We start from the raw sequence: 16,534 nt of genomic DNA, 5'->3' as shown, positions 1-16,534 counted from the left end.
GGGTTACAGGGAGACGCCAGATGTGCAGAGAAAAGATGGCGAGAAACACCAGGTTCCTAGTGCTTTAAATCCCTCTTTTGTTGTTGAGAGTAGAGTGGGAAGTCAGTAGATGGGTAGGGTAATAAATTTCATAAAATGTCAGTACCGGTACTGAGAGAAAAAGTGAAAGGCGATTGCCATGTGTCATTTCAAAACTCTGAGATTTTCAGCTATAGAGTGATATGCAATTCGTTTGAATTTTATTTTTTCTACTGCCTTTTTTGAAGGACCACAAGGGCAGACCTCGAAGACCACAGGTGGTCCGTGGACCATAGTTTGAGAAACGCTGTTCTAAGTCATAATGTTTCAGTGCTAGCTGCAGAGTGTATATTACTTTTTGGAGTTCATTCTCATTTTTCTGAATCATTTGCATATCATCCCCATATGAAATAATTTGGAGGTTTGTATTGTTTTTTTTTTCTTTTCTTTTAATAAAATTCCATTACCTACTGGACTCTTCCACTGTCTTAGAGCGTCGTCAATATACATAATATCAAATTGGCGAAATGCTACATCCTTCTATAATGCTTTTTTTTTTTTTTTTTTTTTTCCCCATATAGCTTTCGTTATTACTTGTAATCAGATGTTATTCTGAATTATTTGCAGTCGTTGACGACCTTTAAGGAGCTGGGCAAAATGGAAACCAACATCCTTGGCACACTGAAGAATCTGGAGTCACTTGAACTCGGCGAATGCTGTGACTTTCCCCCAGAGTTCGGACCAGACTCACTCTCACGACTGAAGAAGTTGGAGAGACTCCGTCTGGAAAAGGGACAAGGGAAGGACTGCCCCACATTCAGCATCCTGGCTGGGATTGCTAGCCTCCCCAAATTGACGCACTTGGAGTTGGTCAACTTCGATGTGAAGCCTGGGTTTGATAAGGCCTTAGCACAATGCACCAATATTCGTAGACTCCTTATCATTCCCACATACGTCACACAGGTCTGTATTCCTTGTTTTGCTAATATGAAGTGTGATAGTGTATTGTCGTTATTTTCTTTTGATACCATTAATGGTCTTAATCATAATTTACATGTCATCATGTAGATTCATCTTGCGTCCATGTGACTTATTTACCTGCAGTTAGAATTCGGATACTTGTGAATCAGACCTAGAAAACACTCCTGGCATATACCACATCCACTCTAGTATACTCGGTGGCATTCTTAGCTTTAAGTGCGTAAAAATCTGATTTCTGATTGTAACTTTTATGGTTTCTTATTTTTCACATTAGGATGCTGCATATTGATATAGAAATCCTTTCTATGTTAATATCAACGAAAAAAAAAAAATTCTTATATTGCATTTTTTTATGTTTTTGAACTAATAGGTCATTTTTTTCTGCATTTTTTTTTTTTTTTAATGCTTTGAAGAACTTATTAAATCATTTGGAATACATTTTACTTTCTTCTTTACTGATAGGTCTGTTAAATCATTTTTCTAAGCAAATATCAGTAGTAATTACCTACTGAATAAGTGAGTTTGAGTTTTATAGTTTGGAACAGACTCTAAAGTCCATCTCTCATTCCACTGAAGGCTTCACTTCACACAACGGAAGTAATATAAAATGCTTGACAACAGCTTAGTTTAAGTGAGGACTTCGAATGCTACTATTCCTTTGTTGGTACGAGGGTGTCTTTAGAATCTATATTTTGGAAGGGAGGAAACTTTCACCTTGTCCTGGACAGGATGTGGTTCGGAAGGGATGTCTATTGTAGTAGACAGTATTTTTAGCACAAAGATTGCAAGAATGCACGCTGCACCCACAATTTGTTTTGTCATTCACACTCCCTCATCTGGAAGATCTGGAAGTGCGGAAGGAGGAGAGAGAATGAAGGCACTGACATGGACCATCCCTAATTGAAACACATTGTTAACCCTCATTAAAATCTATAGTTTTCCTTTAAAACCCTCATTTTGTTGCACGTTCTTTTCCTTCATCTTAGCCAAATTCCAGGAAGTTGCCTCCTCTCTCCGAGATTTGCAGGGCAGTCATTGAAACAAGGTGACTAATTTTTAAGAAGTTGTGGTGCGAGTATGGTGAATAATATTTAAATGTCATTTTCTTTTAATTTTGTTATTTTTCCATTAGTTTAAGGGCATTTTAATGATCATTTCAAGTAGTTTTTTAGGTCATCAACATCTGCCCCTATTGATATCTATAATACTATGTAACATGAAGGATTTAAAAATGATTAAATTGACATTGGTAATATAGGACTTCTGATCTCGTCTTAAAACTTGATTTGTCCAAATTGTGGTGCAGTAGTTTTATGTGTACAGTGAAACCTCTCCTTACGGACACCCCCAAGATGCGGACACTCCTCATATACGGACAGATTTTTATGTCCCAACTAAAATAATATAGAAATAATGATAAATTTACCTCTAGTTTACAGACACTCTCAGACACGGACACGGACAGCTGTTTCACAGTCCTAAAGTTTGCTTTACTTCCTGACTGTGGACAGAACTTGGATTTCAAAACCTAATGTGTTACAAAAATGGAAAAATTTAGTTTTGAGAACTGTACAGAAATTCCTTAACATAAAATAAGACAATAAGGGTCTCGTAGGCTACCACTAGCCCATCCGGCTACCCCTTGTTAGCTGCTGGAAGCTGGTGGATAAACAAAGTCATAAAACTAAACCTGTCTGATGGGTCCAAGGTTTTCGTGATTGCGAAATTGTATTCGACACATGGTAGGGTTAGTAGAATTATTCTCTTCACTTTAATCAGTTGTTCTGTTTCGAGAGACATGGCACCTGAACGTACAGGTTAAGTTGAAAAGTGCATAACCTACAGACCTAGAATAAAACTGCATGGCACAGTACTGTATTTTCCTTTTTCGGTCTTATCTACTGTAGTTCAAAGTTGCAAAGAATTTACTGTAGTACAATAGACTGTGATAACACAATCCCAAGGAAAAAATGGAACTCTCTGCATCAAAATCCACAGTTAATTCCCGATTTACCACGAAAATCGTCTGTAGCTGCATTTAGATTGGTAACAGGCCATGATTATTTGGCCAAACACCTGCATAGAATTGGAATATATCAGTCCCCTAACTGTCCATTGTGCAACTCAAACCAAGAAATGGATTCGGAACACCTCAAAATCTGTGCTTCAGTGGCTGGTCATGATAATATCTTTGAAAAATATTGGAGTGCAAGAGGTCAGATGACTTTATTGTCAAACGCCTGGCATTAGAAAACAACAACAACACAATAGACTGTATTTAGAATTAAACTACAGCAATACATTTCATTTAAAGCGTGAAAGGATACATATTGCATATTATAAATTTACTGTTAGATTGTAGGAGCCTCCCTCCCAATAAAGGACACCACCCAGATGCGGACAGACTGTTACGTCCCTTCGATGTCCATAAATGAGAGGTTTCACTGTATTTGTTTGTTATTTAATACTAATCACTGGTTTGTACTCAATTTTCAGTCAGCAACAACAAACCACATGGTTCTGAACGGTGTGAATCATCTCAGCAACTCATTGACTCACTTTGTTTGGGGTGTGACTCATGAGCTACTGAAAGTTACTGAGCTTTTTGTCGATCAGTGCGAGGGTCAAAAGGATAAGACTTCTACCAAATCTGGGAAGAAATCATCAAGCAGTGACAGTATTCCTATACTGAAACCAATTCATCAGCCAGCGCAGATGAAGGATGATGACACAGACAAACTGAACGACCAGGAAAATTCAGACGAAAGTGCCAAGAATGAGGATAGAAACGTCAATGATGATGAAGGCGATGACGATGCAAAAGCTTCTGCCGCAGCCCCTCAAGTGGAAATTCTTCCACTTCCCAAATTGCAAAGGCTTCTGACTTCCTCTCTTCCAAAGACCAAAGTTAAAATATTGAAAATTCCATTCCATGCTACATGGCGTCAGACAATATCAGAACCAGCCCCTTAAGTCACGCACACATAACCTTGGTTGGTTATGTGATCTATTAACAGTCACGCTTCTGAAGACGCATTCACCAATGAAACATGGGATGGATGTGGGAATTCAATTACTGTTATTTGTAAATTGTTAAAAGAAAAGAGAGGATACTTCAAAGAACCAAACAGTTTTGTGTTTTGTACAAACATTGCTTCTTGAAGAAGTGTGTAGGATATAAGAAGTATATAGTGAAAAAAAAAAAAATAATAATATAATTGTAAGTACAAATTTGTGAGCAAAACCCCTCCCTCTTTCTACATTTAGTGACGTAGAAAAAGGTCAGTTGCACTATTATTGTAGTGGTAGTAGTAGTAGTAGTGTTGGTTTTCATTTTTTTAACATAAAAGGCTTATTACAATTTCAAAACTTTTACTATAAATTTTGCAACTGGAAGATCTGTGAGTGTTTTGATCAAATTACATTACTTAGTTGGTTGACACTGCAATTTAGCAGTAGTTTTCCTGTGACAGTTTTCATTTCATCGTACATTTATTTTAAAAATGAAAAATATTAGTAATGGAGGAGTGTCGTTTCTCATTGATGAAGTCAGATTTAAGTCAGGACTGTATGTACAGTATCGGACTCGGTATGTAACTTTGTCTATTTGTACTATAAAAAAGAATACTTTTTTGAAGTGAAACTGAACTGAAAAAAGTAGAGATGACGAAGAATTACTAGTGAATGTATGTAGAAAGCTTTGACTGAAGAAATGAGTGGCTTGTATCAAGTTTTGTAACATTGTTTACAAGTGTGTGGTAAAAAATTTGCCGTTGAATTGGCTCTCTTTTCAAATCAAATTCTCTTGCTTGTGAGATTGTGTGCAAGACATTTAAATTGCTTTTGTTGGTGTATCATTTTATTGTCCATCTTCACCCTAACGCCATCGCAACATCTAGCTGTTCACGTGTTACACAATGTGTTGATATTGCCATGGTTACTTGTTTGGGAACTCCGTTGTTTTCTTTGTTCAAGTTTATGGCAGCAATTCCTATACTTTCAGCTATAGAAGCATTGTGGGCTTAAAATTACAGTGTGTCTCTAAAAAAATGTTAACACTTGTATAGCTAGTGATTCACACACTAACTTCAAAATTTCTCCACTTATTCACTGTTGTGTTGAACACATGTAAGGAACCTTTCCCATGTGGTATGGAGAACTTGTTGCAGTTATATCCGTTATTCTCTCTTGCAAATCATCAACATTACGGTTGCATATACACCGTCTTTCAGCATACCCTACAGCCAAAAATCGCAGAGAGTGAGATCTGGTGAACGTGTTGGCCATTGTATTGGTCCTCTACCAATCCAGCTTTGTTGAAATGTTTTGCTAAGATATGTTCTGACATCCCGAGCAAAGTGCGGTGAAGCACCATCCAAGATTTTCAATATAGTTGACATGGAGAAACCAACTACATAAGAAAGTAACTATATTTTCAAGGGATTGGCCTGTACATAGTCAACCACTGAATCGGTTTTGACAAACTTGTCATAAATGCTGTAAATGTTTACTCTAGGTGGTGGATCACTGTTTGAGTAGACTTCATATCTTTAGCGAACTGTAGTGGAGGATGAAACGCCTCCGTCCATGTTGCAATCTTTCATCTTTGCTCCAAGTTGAATCTTGTAGACATTTTTGTAATAGAGATGGAAACAGATTCATTGCAACCATGGAAATCCTATGACTTTCCCTATTTCGAAGAAATGAAAACATGTTGCCCACCAAGATCCTGTGTGTAATCACATAAACATAAACTGAATCACTACCCATATAAGTAAGTGTTAACATTTTTTAGACGCACGGTGTATTTGATCCATCCTTTGTATCTTTAAATGCAAATTTGTATCAGACTTCATTTGGGTCCCAATCCTTGATTCCATTTGATATTGCAGGTTGAACTATTCTCTTAGATCTGTTTTTAACTGCCTTGTTTTATTGAAAATTGTCTGTCTCTTTAACTTACATGAATGCATATGGTTTTCATCGACATCCACATGCAGTATTATAAATATCCTCCCTTCGATAGTGTATTCTTATACTATTTGTAAAGATTATAAAATATTTTGACTCATAAATACATTGTTGCGAACTCATTTTTATTGCTTTGCAACCGAGATATGGGGAATCTGACTTTATTCAGAATATCCTCAAAGTGTTGTACATACACGTGCAAATTAAGTCTTGCATGTAGAAGAAATATGTGCACAGAGAAACATACCGTACACTCCAGAAGAGTAGAACTTAATGTTTATTTTGATATCACATATGCAGAATAATAGTGCAGACTTAGCACAGAACTGACAGTGCAAGAGGTACAAGGTTTTGTTTGGTTAACATTATGAGAATTATGACTGTACAGATAGTACAGTATCTGGTAACATGACTGCAGAAGTAGTATGGCCTCGGAAACAGAGAACATGAGGGATATCATGTTACTAGCTGCTGAAATATGCCAGTACTATGATGCAAAAATAGGTTAATATTTTCAAAGACTATGGGTTACTACCATGAGAGGTCCAGGAGAAATAACTCGGGTAACTACAGTGAAACCTGTCTAAAGCAGCCATCTGAAGTTACCTTGTAAAATGGCCATTTTATCAGGTGGCTGCTTGATTAAGGTTGCGGTTCTTTTATGAATCAGCATGAAAGTACTGAATTTCACTGACTTATTAGGACTGTGCGCGTACAACAATCATGCATATTAATGTCAACCTCTTCCATTTTTGCAACTAACCTTTTCAAAACTCGCTTGCGGTACCTCAGCTTAAATTACTGGAGGTGTGATGTCGTATCTGGGGGAAGAAACACCATTTTCACGGATAGAGAAAGACAGAAAGAGAACAAAAAAAATCGAATGGTTAACTATCTAAAACATACTGTGACATTTTCGATAGAAAAAGTCCGTGTTTCAGTCCTTAGAAAACGAGGAAGAATTTATAGCTATGCAGGGTCGGAGTGGAAAGTGACAGAAGAGTCATAAAACAGTAACCAACTAACCCTAAGATATGGAGGGTGTACTGTTGTACACTTAGCTATTGCTTCCTGTCCTCTAACCATTGAAAAAATAGGTCAGACAGTATCCGTGAAAAGATTTTTTGTTGGACAGTGACTGTTATAGTCAGGTTCCAATCCAAATAGACCCGGCCGCTGGCCGGCGCATGAGGTGGCCACTAAATAAAGAGAGAATTTCTATTGAACTTATGGAAAATCCAATTGGTTCCAGAGAAAATTGGCCTTTTGGCCAGGTAGCCGTTTAAATAAAGTGACTGCAAAGGCAGGTTTCACTGTAATGAAATAAAGGTTCAGGAGGAATTACTTGAGCACTGGACCACGTAATGATGAAATTAAAACAAACATAAGTAAGGCATAGTCTTTGTAAATAATTACTGAAAAATATACGGGATACAAGGGAAGTGAAAGCGTTCATTATAACTCTTAATTTGAAAGGTCATAATTCCCTTTTGTTGTCTTCAGTTTCTATCTCCCTTCCACCTCTTTTTTTATTTCTTTTGTTATTGTTATCTTCACCATCATGCCCACCACAACCATCACCATCAGTGGTATAGTCATACTCATCACTATAGGCCAGGTGTTTAGACATTATAATATTTAAAATAGGCAGGCAAAATAGGTAATTAAAAACATGAAAAGGAATTTATATTTAAAAAAAAAAAAAGGCGAAATAGGCAAGCAGAAAGGCAATTAAAACATGAAAAGGCATTGTAAATTTAGAAAGAAGCATTATATATTTTGTAAGGTAATTTGTATAATGATATACAACACACCTCGTCATGGGGTAATGTGCCTTCTGTTGGTTAGAACAGCTATTTTCATCACAGAAAAATATCATTCTACATAAACTGATGTAACTGGAGCATGTTTGAAGCAAGACAGACTTCTTTCTGTCTACCAGAATCATAATATGACTTTTATTATCTGGCGGATTTATTTTTTCTGTAAGCTAGCATTGAGAGGCAATACAGATCTACACTATTTGTTACTGGCATTTGGGTGGGTGGGAAGTGGTTTTAAGCATATCAGTAATTCCATTCGTACATTAATGTCTATAAAACGTTACAATTGTGAGATATCAACATTGAACTTGTACATGAAAACGGTGGATTGAAGGAGATTAAAATGTTTGTTGTTAAAATAATAAAACTGCAAATAAATAAACTTTCAATATACAGGGTGATCTGTTTGGAAGACATGAAATAAAAACGTGATAAAATGAGAACTGTTGCTGTTTATTGTTAAATAATGTGTACATACATTCTAGAAGAATGATAGTTTTGTCCAGATTAGACCTCAACGTCCCCACCATTGCGAACACGACACAGTTCATATGTTGAGGCTAATTCCTCCCATGTGTGGTCTAACATCTCAGGGGTAACTTTCTCAAAAGCTGAGAAAATCTTTGCTCTGAAATCATGAATATCTCTGAGTCGCTGTGCATACACATCATTCTTCACGAAACCCCAGAGAAAGAAATCGTGTGGTGTCAGGTCTGGGGAATTTGGAGGCCACATAATTGGCCCTCCTCGACCACATCGGTTGTTACGAAATGTGTCATCCAGATAATCATGGCCGTCTGTTGTCCAGTGAGGTGGTGCACCGTCCTGTTGGAACACGATACCCAGGTTGTTTTCCTGTTGCAGTTGTGGTTCGAAAAAGTTTTTCAACATGTCCAGGTATGGTCCTGACCGAACTGTTTCCTCCGTGAAGATAAACGACCCATACAGATTATAGCGGCTTACCGCGCACCAAACATTAATTTTAGGACTAGCCCGTTCCAGTACATATAAGACGTGGATTTTCACATCCTCATATGATTGCATTATGAGTATTCACTCGCCCACTGACATGAAAGACACATTTCGCTTGTTGTGCAGTAAACAGCATTTTGTTTATTCGGTAGTTGCTTAGTAACTTCTTTTGTTTCTTATGCAGTAACAATGATGATACAAAACTCTCGTGCTTCAGTATCACATTGGAACTGAAATGAATTCTACAGCACCCCCATTATAAATTTTATAGTAATTTTATTTTATGTCTTCCCAGACAGATCAGACTAATTTAAAAGGACAAAAATAGGCAAAATATCAATTGGTCCTACTACTTCTAAATATCTCGAAATGCGCTTAAGTCTAGGTAACTTTGACATATGCCAACCCAGCAATAAACTGCATTTTGCAAAACATCCGGGTTCTGCACATTACCAATCTCACTGCTGTTATGTTTTCCATTGTTACCATGGTTGTCACAACCACAATTTCCACCACTGTTGTCGACCTGGTTGGCGTTGGTATAGCGCTGGCCTTCTATGCCCAAGGTTGGGGGTTCGATCCCGGCCCAGGTCGATGGCATTTAAGTGTGCTTAAATGCGACAGGCTCATGTCAGTAGATTTACTGGCATGTAAAAGAACTCCTGCTGGACGAAATTCCGGCACATCCAGCGATGCTGATATAACCTCTGCAGTTGCGAGAGTCGTTAAATAAAACCTAACATTAACATCCAACACTGTTATGTCCACCGTCACCTTTTCCATAATCATCATCGTTAACATGGCTTAATCTTTCTGACCAGTTCAGCTATTAGGAATTGGAGGTTATCTCTCTATCATTTCGTTCCCCTGTCTCTTGATCGTAATTTCATTTATGTTTTAATATAAATAATAGTGACATTAACATGAGATGTAAATGTAGGGAGGTTTTGCTCCTGAGAATCCTTCGGATCTGTGATGTGATTTGCTTCTGATGAAATGAGCAATACATTGCATTTTAATTCATTATATGCTTGATTAACTTCTTAAGTTCAGGACATGTAAAGTGATTTGTCCAGAACAGATTTTTCTATTATATTCTAGAATAAATACAAATTTCTCACATTCATAACAACATCAAGCTTTTCCATGAATTATTCATTGCGATTTCATTTGGATTATTAACTGTTCTAGATTGGGTGGTACAGTAAAACCTCGTTAATCTGGACTAATTGGTGGGATAAGTTGATCAGTTTAACAAAAGTCCGGATTAACTGAAATAACCTAAAAGAACCATAGAAAGTACATTAAAACCCCGTTTATAGCAACAAAACACGTTTATTATGGTGTATCTAAAGAGCATAGGCCTAAGTACATTCTTTTGCCTCTTAATTATACTTTAAAAAACTTTGTATAATCAATAATAATATTTTTTTGTACAGTTTAATTTCTTTATTACAAACTTGATGGATTTTCTTTATTTTTAATACTATGGGTGTAATATTGTAATTCCATAATTCTAATGTATAAAAGTCTTAAAACAAGGTCATTTCATTTTTCCAAACTCATCATCTTTGGTTTTTTTTTTCTCCCCCTGTCCGGATTAAGCTAAGTCCAGCTTATTGGTATCCGGATTAACGAGGTTTTACTGTATTTCAAAATTTGTGTTGTAATAGAAGAACAGCTTAACAAATCATATCTAAAATAAATGCAGCTATATCCCTTGTCACCTGTATATTGAAATACAGTTTACTACTGAAGTTGTATGGAGTAAATGATTTGGTAGGATCTTCATATCTAGCAGTTGATTATCAGAGAGAAGTACATATATTTATTTTAAGATACTATTTGATGAACTACCTTAAAACATTGAAATAACTATATGATTTCGAAACTGCTATAACTTACATTAAACAACGAAGTTGTTGATAATGCTACCATAGACTTTGTAGAGACGCTATTTCCTTTTCTTAATTTGTAATGTATCAATATACTTTGCAGAAATAATACAACAGCCCATGTTTGTATGATGAACAAAAGAATGCAGATGATTATTAATGCAGATATAAAATCATGTATGTTTTATTCTGTTTTATTTGTTTCTGTGAAAGAGAATATAATGAGTTTATTTTTACTTGTAAGAGAATTCACCTATTTTAAATGCTACTGAATGAATATCTAGTGCATCTGTGTGTAGAAGGCAACACTGTCTTACTGATCAGACAAAATCCTTTCTTTTTCAATGTATGGTCATTTACTATAGTTTTGATGTTAAATGTAAGTTTTAACACATTTTAACTTGGTAAATGTAGTCTACATGAATGACACAAATCGAAGTGGTAGTTACCTTGAGAATAAATATCTTAAATATTATTCATTTATTTATATAACTGTCTGAAATGGTAATATAAAGGCCATATCTTTCAGAACTTTACTTTTTCTTGAGCTAATTCAAGTTTTATTATTTCTGTTTTATGACAGATGAATTTTCATGCAATTATTTTTCGTTTCTAACACAAACATGCGTATTTGAAAGTGCTGAGAACTTCTTTCATATTTTGCCCATGGTGTGTCATAACTTGATGTGAAACTTTACTGCAGGATGGAACTGGACGCAAAATATTTTATTTACTACTAAAAGAAGTTGTCTAAAATTTTCTCTCCTCATAAGAGAATCTTGTCGAGAGGAGTTTCTTTTCAGTTTTCCCTCTAGTTTAGAGTATTTGTGTGAAATTAAGTTATAAATCAGAAATACCGTATTTTCTCGAATACCTCACACCCTCGAATATGCCACGCACCTTTAGAAAGACAAAAACAATATATATATATATATATATATATATATATATATATATATATATATATATATATATATAAAATAAATAAATAAAAGAAACTCAAATTAAACTTTCAGCAAATGTATTCACGACAAATTAAAAACAATTACAAACAATTGCTTCAATTCAGTGAACAGTGAATTTTATCCTGGAATAGAATCCTCCAGTCTCTGGTGCAACTTGCACTTACATCAAATAAGGGCTGTAGTACGACTTTCATGTCCCTCTGCATCTTCAATAATTTTAAGTTTTTCACTGCAAGTAAAGGATCGCAATCTCAGATCTTTAGTGTTACTCATTTACAGAATTGAAAATATAAGACGCACAAACTATACACTTATCACAGTTGAACTTGATTCTGACACATGTACAGCTAATCCAACCACTATTTAACAATATTAACAATTGAAATATTCACGTGGGAATATATTGGCATCCTCCTACCACCTTAGGAGTTGCACAGGAGGAAAATCAGGCAGTGTTGCCAACTTAATTTCGAATAAACCACGTACCCATATTTTTTACTTGTATTCATATATTTCTGATAAAAAAATGCCCAGGGTATTTGATAAAATACGGTATGTACTTACAGCAAAAGTCCACTTTACTAACTTCAAGAGTTTTAGATTAATTTAAAACTGTAATCCTCAAAAATTTGAACCATAATGTTCCATTAATTACATATTTTATATCAGACACATTGTGGCTTGATTCTCAGTAGATGCTCGTGTCACCAATCTGTATTCTCAAGTTGCCTAACATGTCATTTCCTATTTCTTCTCTCCTTTAATAGCCAGGCAAAATGTAACCAGCATGAGTTGAAGTAATTTCATTTATGCTGTATGTATTTATTGTAGATATACACTCAGGGTCAAAAAAAACCGGACACTTCTATATTTGCTTGTATTTTGTTGCCAATTATTTCAAAATGAAACAAAACCCATTTAAACAAAATAATGTTTCATTTAGCATCTTATACGACAACATTTGAAAAAAAAAATCTGTGATGAGAAAATTTACAAAAAATTACAAAGGGCGTATAACTATGGCATCGTTTGGTCTAACTGTTTTTTCATTTTATGGTGCCTTAACCATTAAAAAATCTTTTTAGTAACGGGTATTACTCCCTCTGGCTTGAATAACTGCATCCATACGTCTTGGCATGCTCTCAATTTGGTTAGCAATGTCTTCTTGAGGAATAAGTTCCCATTCTTCGCTAAGTGCTCGCCTCAACTCTTGTAACGATTCTGGTCTCGGTCGTCTATTTTTAATACGCCGTCCCAGCATGTCCCACACGTGTTCAGTTGGGTTCATGTCTGGACTCCTTGCTGGCCATGGAAGAACATGGATTCCCACTTCTTGGAGATAATCTCTGACCGCATGGGCAATATGCGGCCGTGCATTATAATGCATTAAAACAAAATTATCGCCTACAAATTGGCCAAATGGCACAACATGATCAGCCAAACATTCATTTATATACCTGTCAACACGTGTTCAGTTGGGTTCATGTCTGGACTCCTTGCTGGCCATGGAAGAACATGGATTCCCACTTCTTGGAGATAATCTCCGACCGCATGGGCAGTATGCGGCCGTGCATTATAATGCATTAAAACAAAATTATCGCCTACAAATTGGCCAAATGGCACAACATGATCAGCCAAACATTCATTTATATACCTGTCAGCTGTTAGTCTTCCATTTTCAACAAAAACCAACTCTGTACAAGCATCCGTACACACTCCTGCCCAAACCATCACTCCACCACCTCCATACGGCACATTTTCGGAAATGCAACACTGTGAAAATCGTTCTCCCCTCCTACTGCAAACTCTTTCACGTCCATCAGGTGAGCACAGATTGAAACGGGACTCATCGGTGAACAGAACACAGCTCCACTGTCCATTTCTCCAATCCCTGTGATCATTTGCAAAACGCAGTCGTTCAACTCGATGCATCCTGAGAAGTCTGGGACCAGTTGCAGGTCTACTTGATATCAGTCCACTTGCTTTAACCTCCTTCTAACTGTTTTGGCCGAAATTGAGCGTCCATGCATGTTAACAAATTGCTGGGCTACACTAGTAGCTGGCAGGTTGCGCTCCCTAAGAACTCTCAACACCATATACCTGTCTTCATTTGGATTTGTAGCTCTTGGATGACCCGAACATGGTCTTCTGGTATATTCTAGGGTCTCTCTATACCGTTTTATGGCATCATGGATTGTGCTTCTAGCCATATACATAACATTTGCAATGTAACGTACACTGCGTCCATCATCGTAAAGGGCTACAGCTCGAGCCACATCTTTAGGTCGCATCTTGTTTTAAGACAAATGTTACAACCCCACTTAAACTCAGAAAATGTAAAAATAAAGAAATAACGAATGATAACGATAATGAAGCTCAAAATGGTTGAGACAAAATTGTTATAGCTGAGACTCCGAAAGCAAAATTGGAATATTTGGTTGTAATGGCTTGTTTATAAAACAAAAAACAATCAACAATGTATACACGTCTCCATAACAACAGATGGCTACCATAATATTGTATGAGAAGATAATGTTTTGCATAATACCAGCAAATATTAAAGTGTCCGGTTTTTTTGTCCCTGAGTGTATTTTAGTGAGAGTATTCATTTCTGAGTCATATATCAGCACTAGATGAACAAAGGCAGCATAAAATATTAATATTACATTCCTGTGTATCTTCAAGCAGTGTTTATTTAATTGTTTATACGAGATTTTATCAGTTTTATTAGAAGGATAATTAATCTTCAACAATACAACCAAAATAATAAACTGAGAATTTTTCTTTATCATTTTTTCACAGCGATTATCTTCAGAACTGTTCCCTTCAGCTTTCATTAGTTTATATTGTAAAACATTGCCTTTTTGTATGGCATATCATGTCTAAAACTGCTTGTACACTATCAAAATTTTCTTCCAGTTCAGTACTTTACAAAAAAACTTTTAGAAATTTTATCAGTATTGAAAAACATTTGTCAGACGCTGTTTCATATGGTTAAAAATTTGACAAGATTTTAAAACATGTGCTTCAAGGTCATTGTAGTCAATGTAGGCTTATCTACCAATATAAATATGTAAATCTTTCGGAGAATAACTGGACTATACAAAACAATATTAACTTAACTGCACTGTGCCCTAAAATGAAGCATATTACAATTGCATATTGTTTTAAAACAAAATATTTATGATCAGTATTCACTTACTGTAGGTTAGAGGTTAGAATCTTCATAAAAAATTCATATATTGGTATTTAACTCGAGTATCTGCCTCGCAATTTCCTCATATGCATTATTTTTCTTCATTTTGTTGTAATATTCCACATACAGGCAAGGGTTTAATTCATTTAACTCACAAACATCTTCTCACAGCCAGGACGCCATGTTTTTTGTGGTTATTGGCACCATAATATTTTCGAATCTCATTGGTCAATTCCTTCAAATAATTACCAAATCTTCGGTTGATTAGAACATGTTATTTACTATCAAGACAAAGACTTTTAAAGTGTTGTAAATGATTTGACAAAGCTTTTAGAGTATTGGCATATCTTGAAAAGTCTTGTGAAGCATTGAATTTGACGAAATTTGATCGTGTACAAACAGCATAAAGCAATATGGACATCAACCAATGCTGAAGCAATGTGGTATTAATAATTTACTAGCTGTCACCTCAATGAAAGTGCATTTCAGATAGATTTGGTTACTTTTTTTTAACTTCGTAAGTACAAAAGCCGTGAATGTAATCTAACAAAGTAGGTAAATAATACTAGTATCTATATTCAGTGACTCACGACATCATGTATTTATCCTAGTGGAATGGCTAGAAGCTCCTTGTCACTGTCATCAGTTTCGTCATTATCACTGTCCTTGCATAATAAATGCTGTTATATTGGTGTCTTGTAGATAATTAGTACGAGTGTTCAAGAATGAGTTTTGAAAGATATGAGCTCTCATTTCCTCATGAAATTTGAAAGTTAAATTTGACCTCAGTTCCTAAATACCCATTTACCATTGTGGTGACAAATAACAAACCAGTTGAGAATAAATTTGGTTCATAATTTTTTTAAGTCTTGCCAGCCATTTATAGTATATAGTTTATATTTACCCGTGCTTCACGCTTCACCTTAGTATTGGTTTCATATCATCTGAAACTACAATACTTAGACATAACTGTGGGATGTGCCTGTGTATATTACAGACTATACCAACAGAAGATTACACTTTCTCTTTTATATTATTTTATAGAGTATGTTTCAATGGGATATCTCGTGTTTTAATTAGTAGACGGTGAATGCAGGATGACTTATCGTTGAATGTAGGTGCACATTTACTATATGTTACATTTTTTTCATTCAGACCATTGGCTCAACAGGTTTTAAACGTAACAGTTGGTAGAGCAGCTGGCTACGGACTGGAAGGTCCGGGGTTCGATCCCAGGTGGTGACAGGATTTTTTCTCGTTGCCAAACTTTCAGAACGGCCCCGAGGTTCACTCAGCCTCCTATAAAATTGAGTACCGGGTCTTTCCCGGGGGTAAAAGGCGGTCAGAGCGTGGTGCCGACCACACCACCTCATTCTAGTGCCGAGGTCATGGAAAGTATGGGGCTCTACCTCCATGCCCCCCAAGTGCCTTCATGGCATGTTACGGGGATACCTTTACCTTTTTTTTTACAGATGACGTCAAATGCTACTGTATCTCCGTATGAAAAGAAAAATAACGTACTGTAGTACATACCTTGCAAGGTTCAGTCCATTTCCTGTGCGATGTACTGTTGCAATGTTTCTCTATAGCCTGAGTTGTTCTGGGTTTTATTTCAATTTTACATACATTACACACGATATTGTCATCGTTAATACATAAAATGTCATTCTCATACTTCTTAATTGCATTTCGTATCTCTGAGAGAATTTAACG

General features: G+C 35.9%; 1 protein-coding gene across 2 annotated transcripts in view; it reads left to right on the top strand.

Annotated features, from left to right (window-relative positions):
- The window catches only part of LOC138704641 (uncharacterized), an 83,319-nt gene extending 71,739 nt beyond the window's left edge, over positions 1 to 11,580 (top strand). For both annotated transcript variants that reach the window (XM_069832729.1, XM_069832728.1), the window contains exons 13-14: positions 646 to 981; positions 3,496 to 11,580. In XM_069832729.1, coding sequence (XP_069688830.1) covers positions 646 to 981; positions 3,496 to 3,972 — 813 coding nt within the window. In that variant the 3' untranslated portion in view covers positions 3,973 to 11,580. The remainder of the gene's footprint in view (positions 1 to 645; positions 982 to 3,495) is intronic.
- Positions 11,581 to 16,534: the final 4,954 nt, after the last annotated feature.

The sequence above is a fragment of the Periplaneta americana genome, chromosome 8, assembly GCF_040183065.1.
Source record: "Periplaneta americana isolate PAMFEO1 chromosome 8, P.americana_PAMFEO1_priV1, whole genome shotgun sequence".
Classification (NCBI taxonomy): Eukaryota; Metazoa; Arthropoda; class Insecta; order Blattodea; family Blattidae; genus Periplaneta; species Periplaneta americana.
This window is presented reverse-complemented; position numbering and strand designations above follow the sequence as displayed.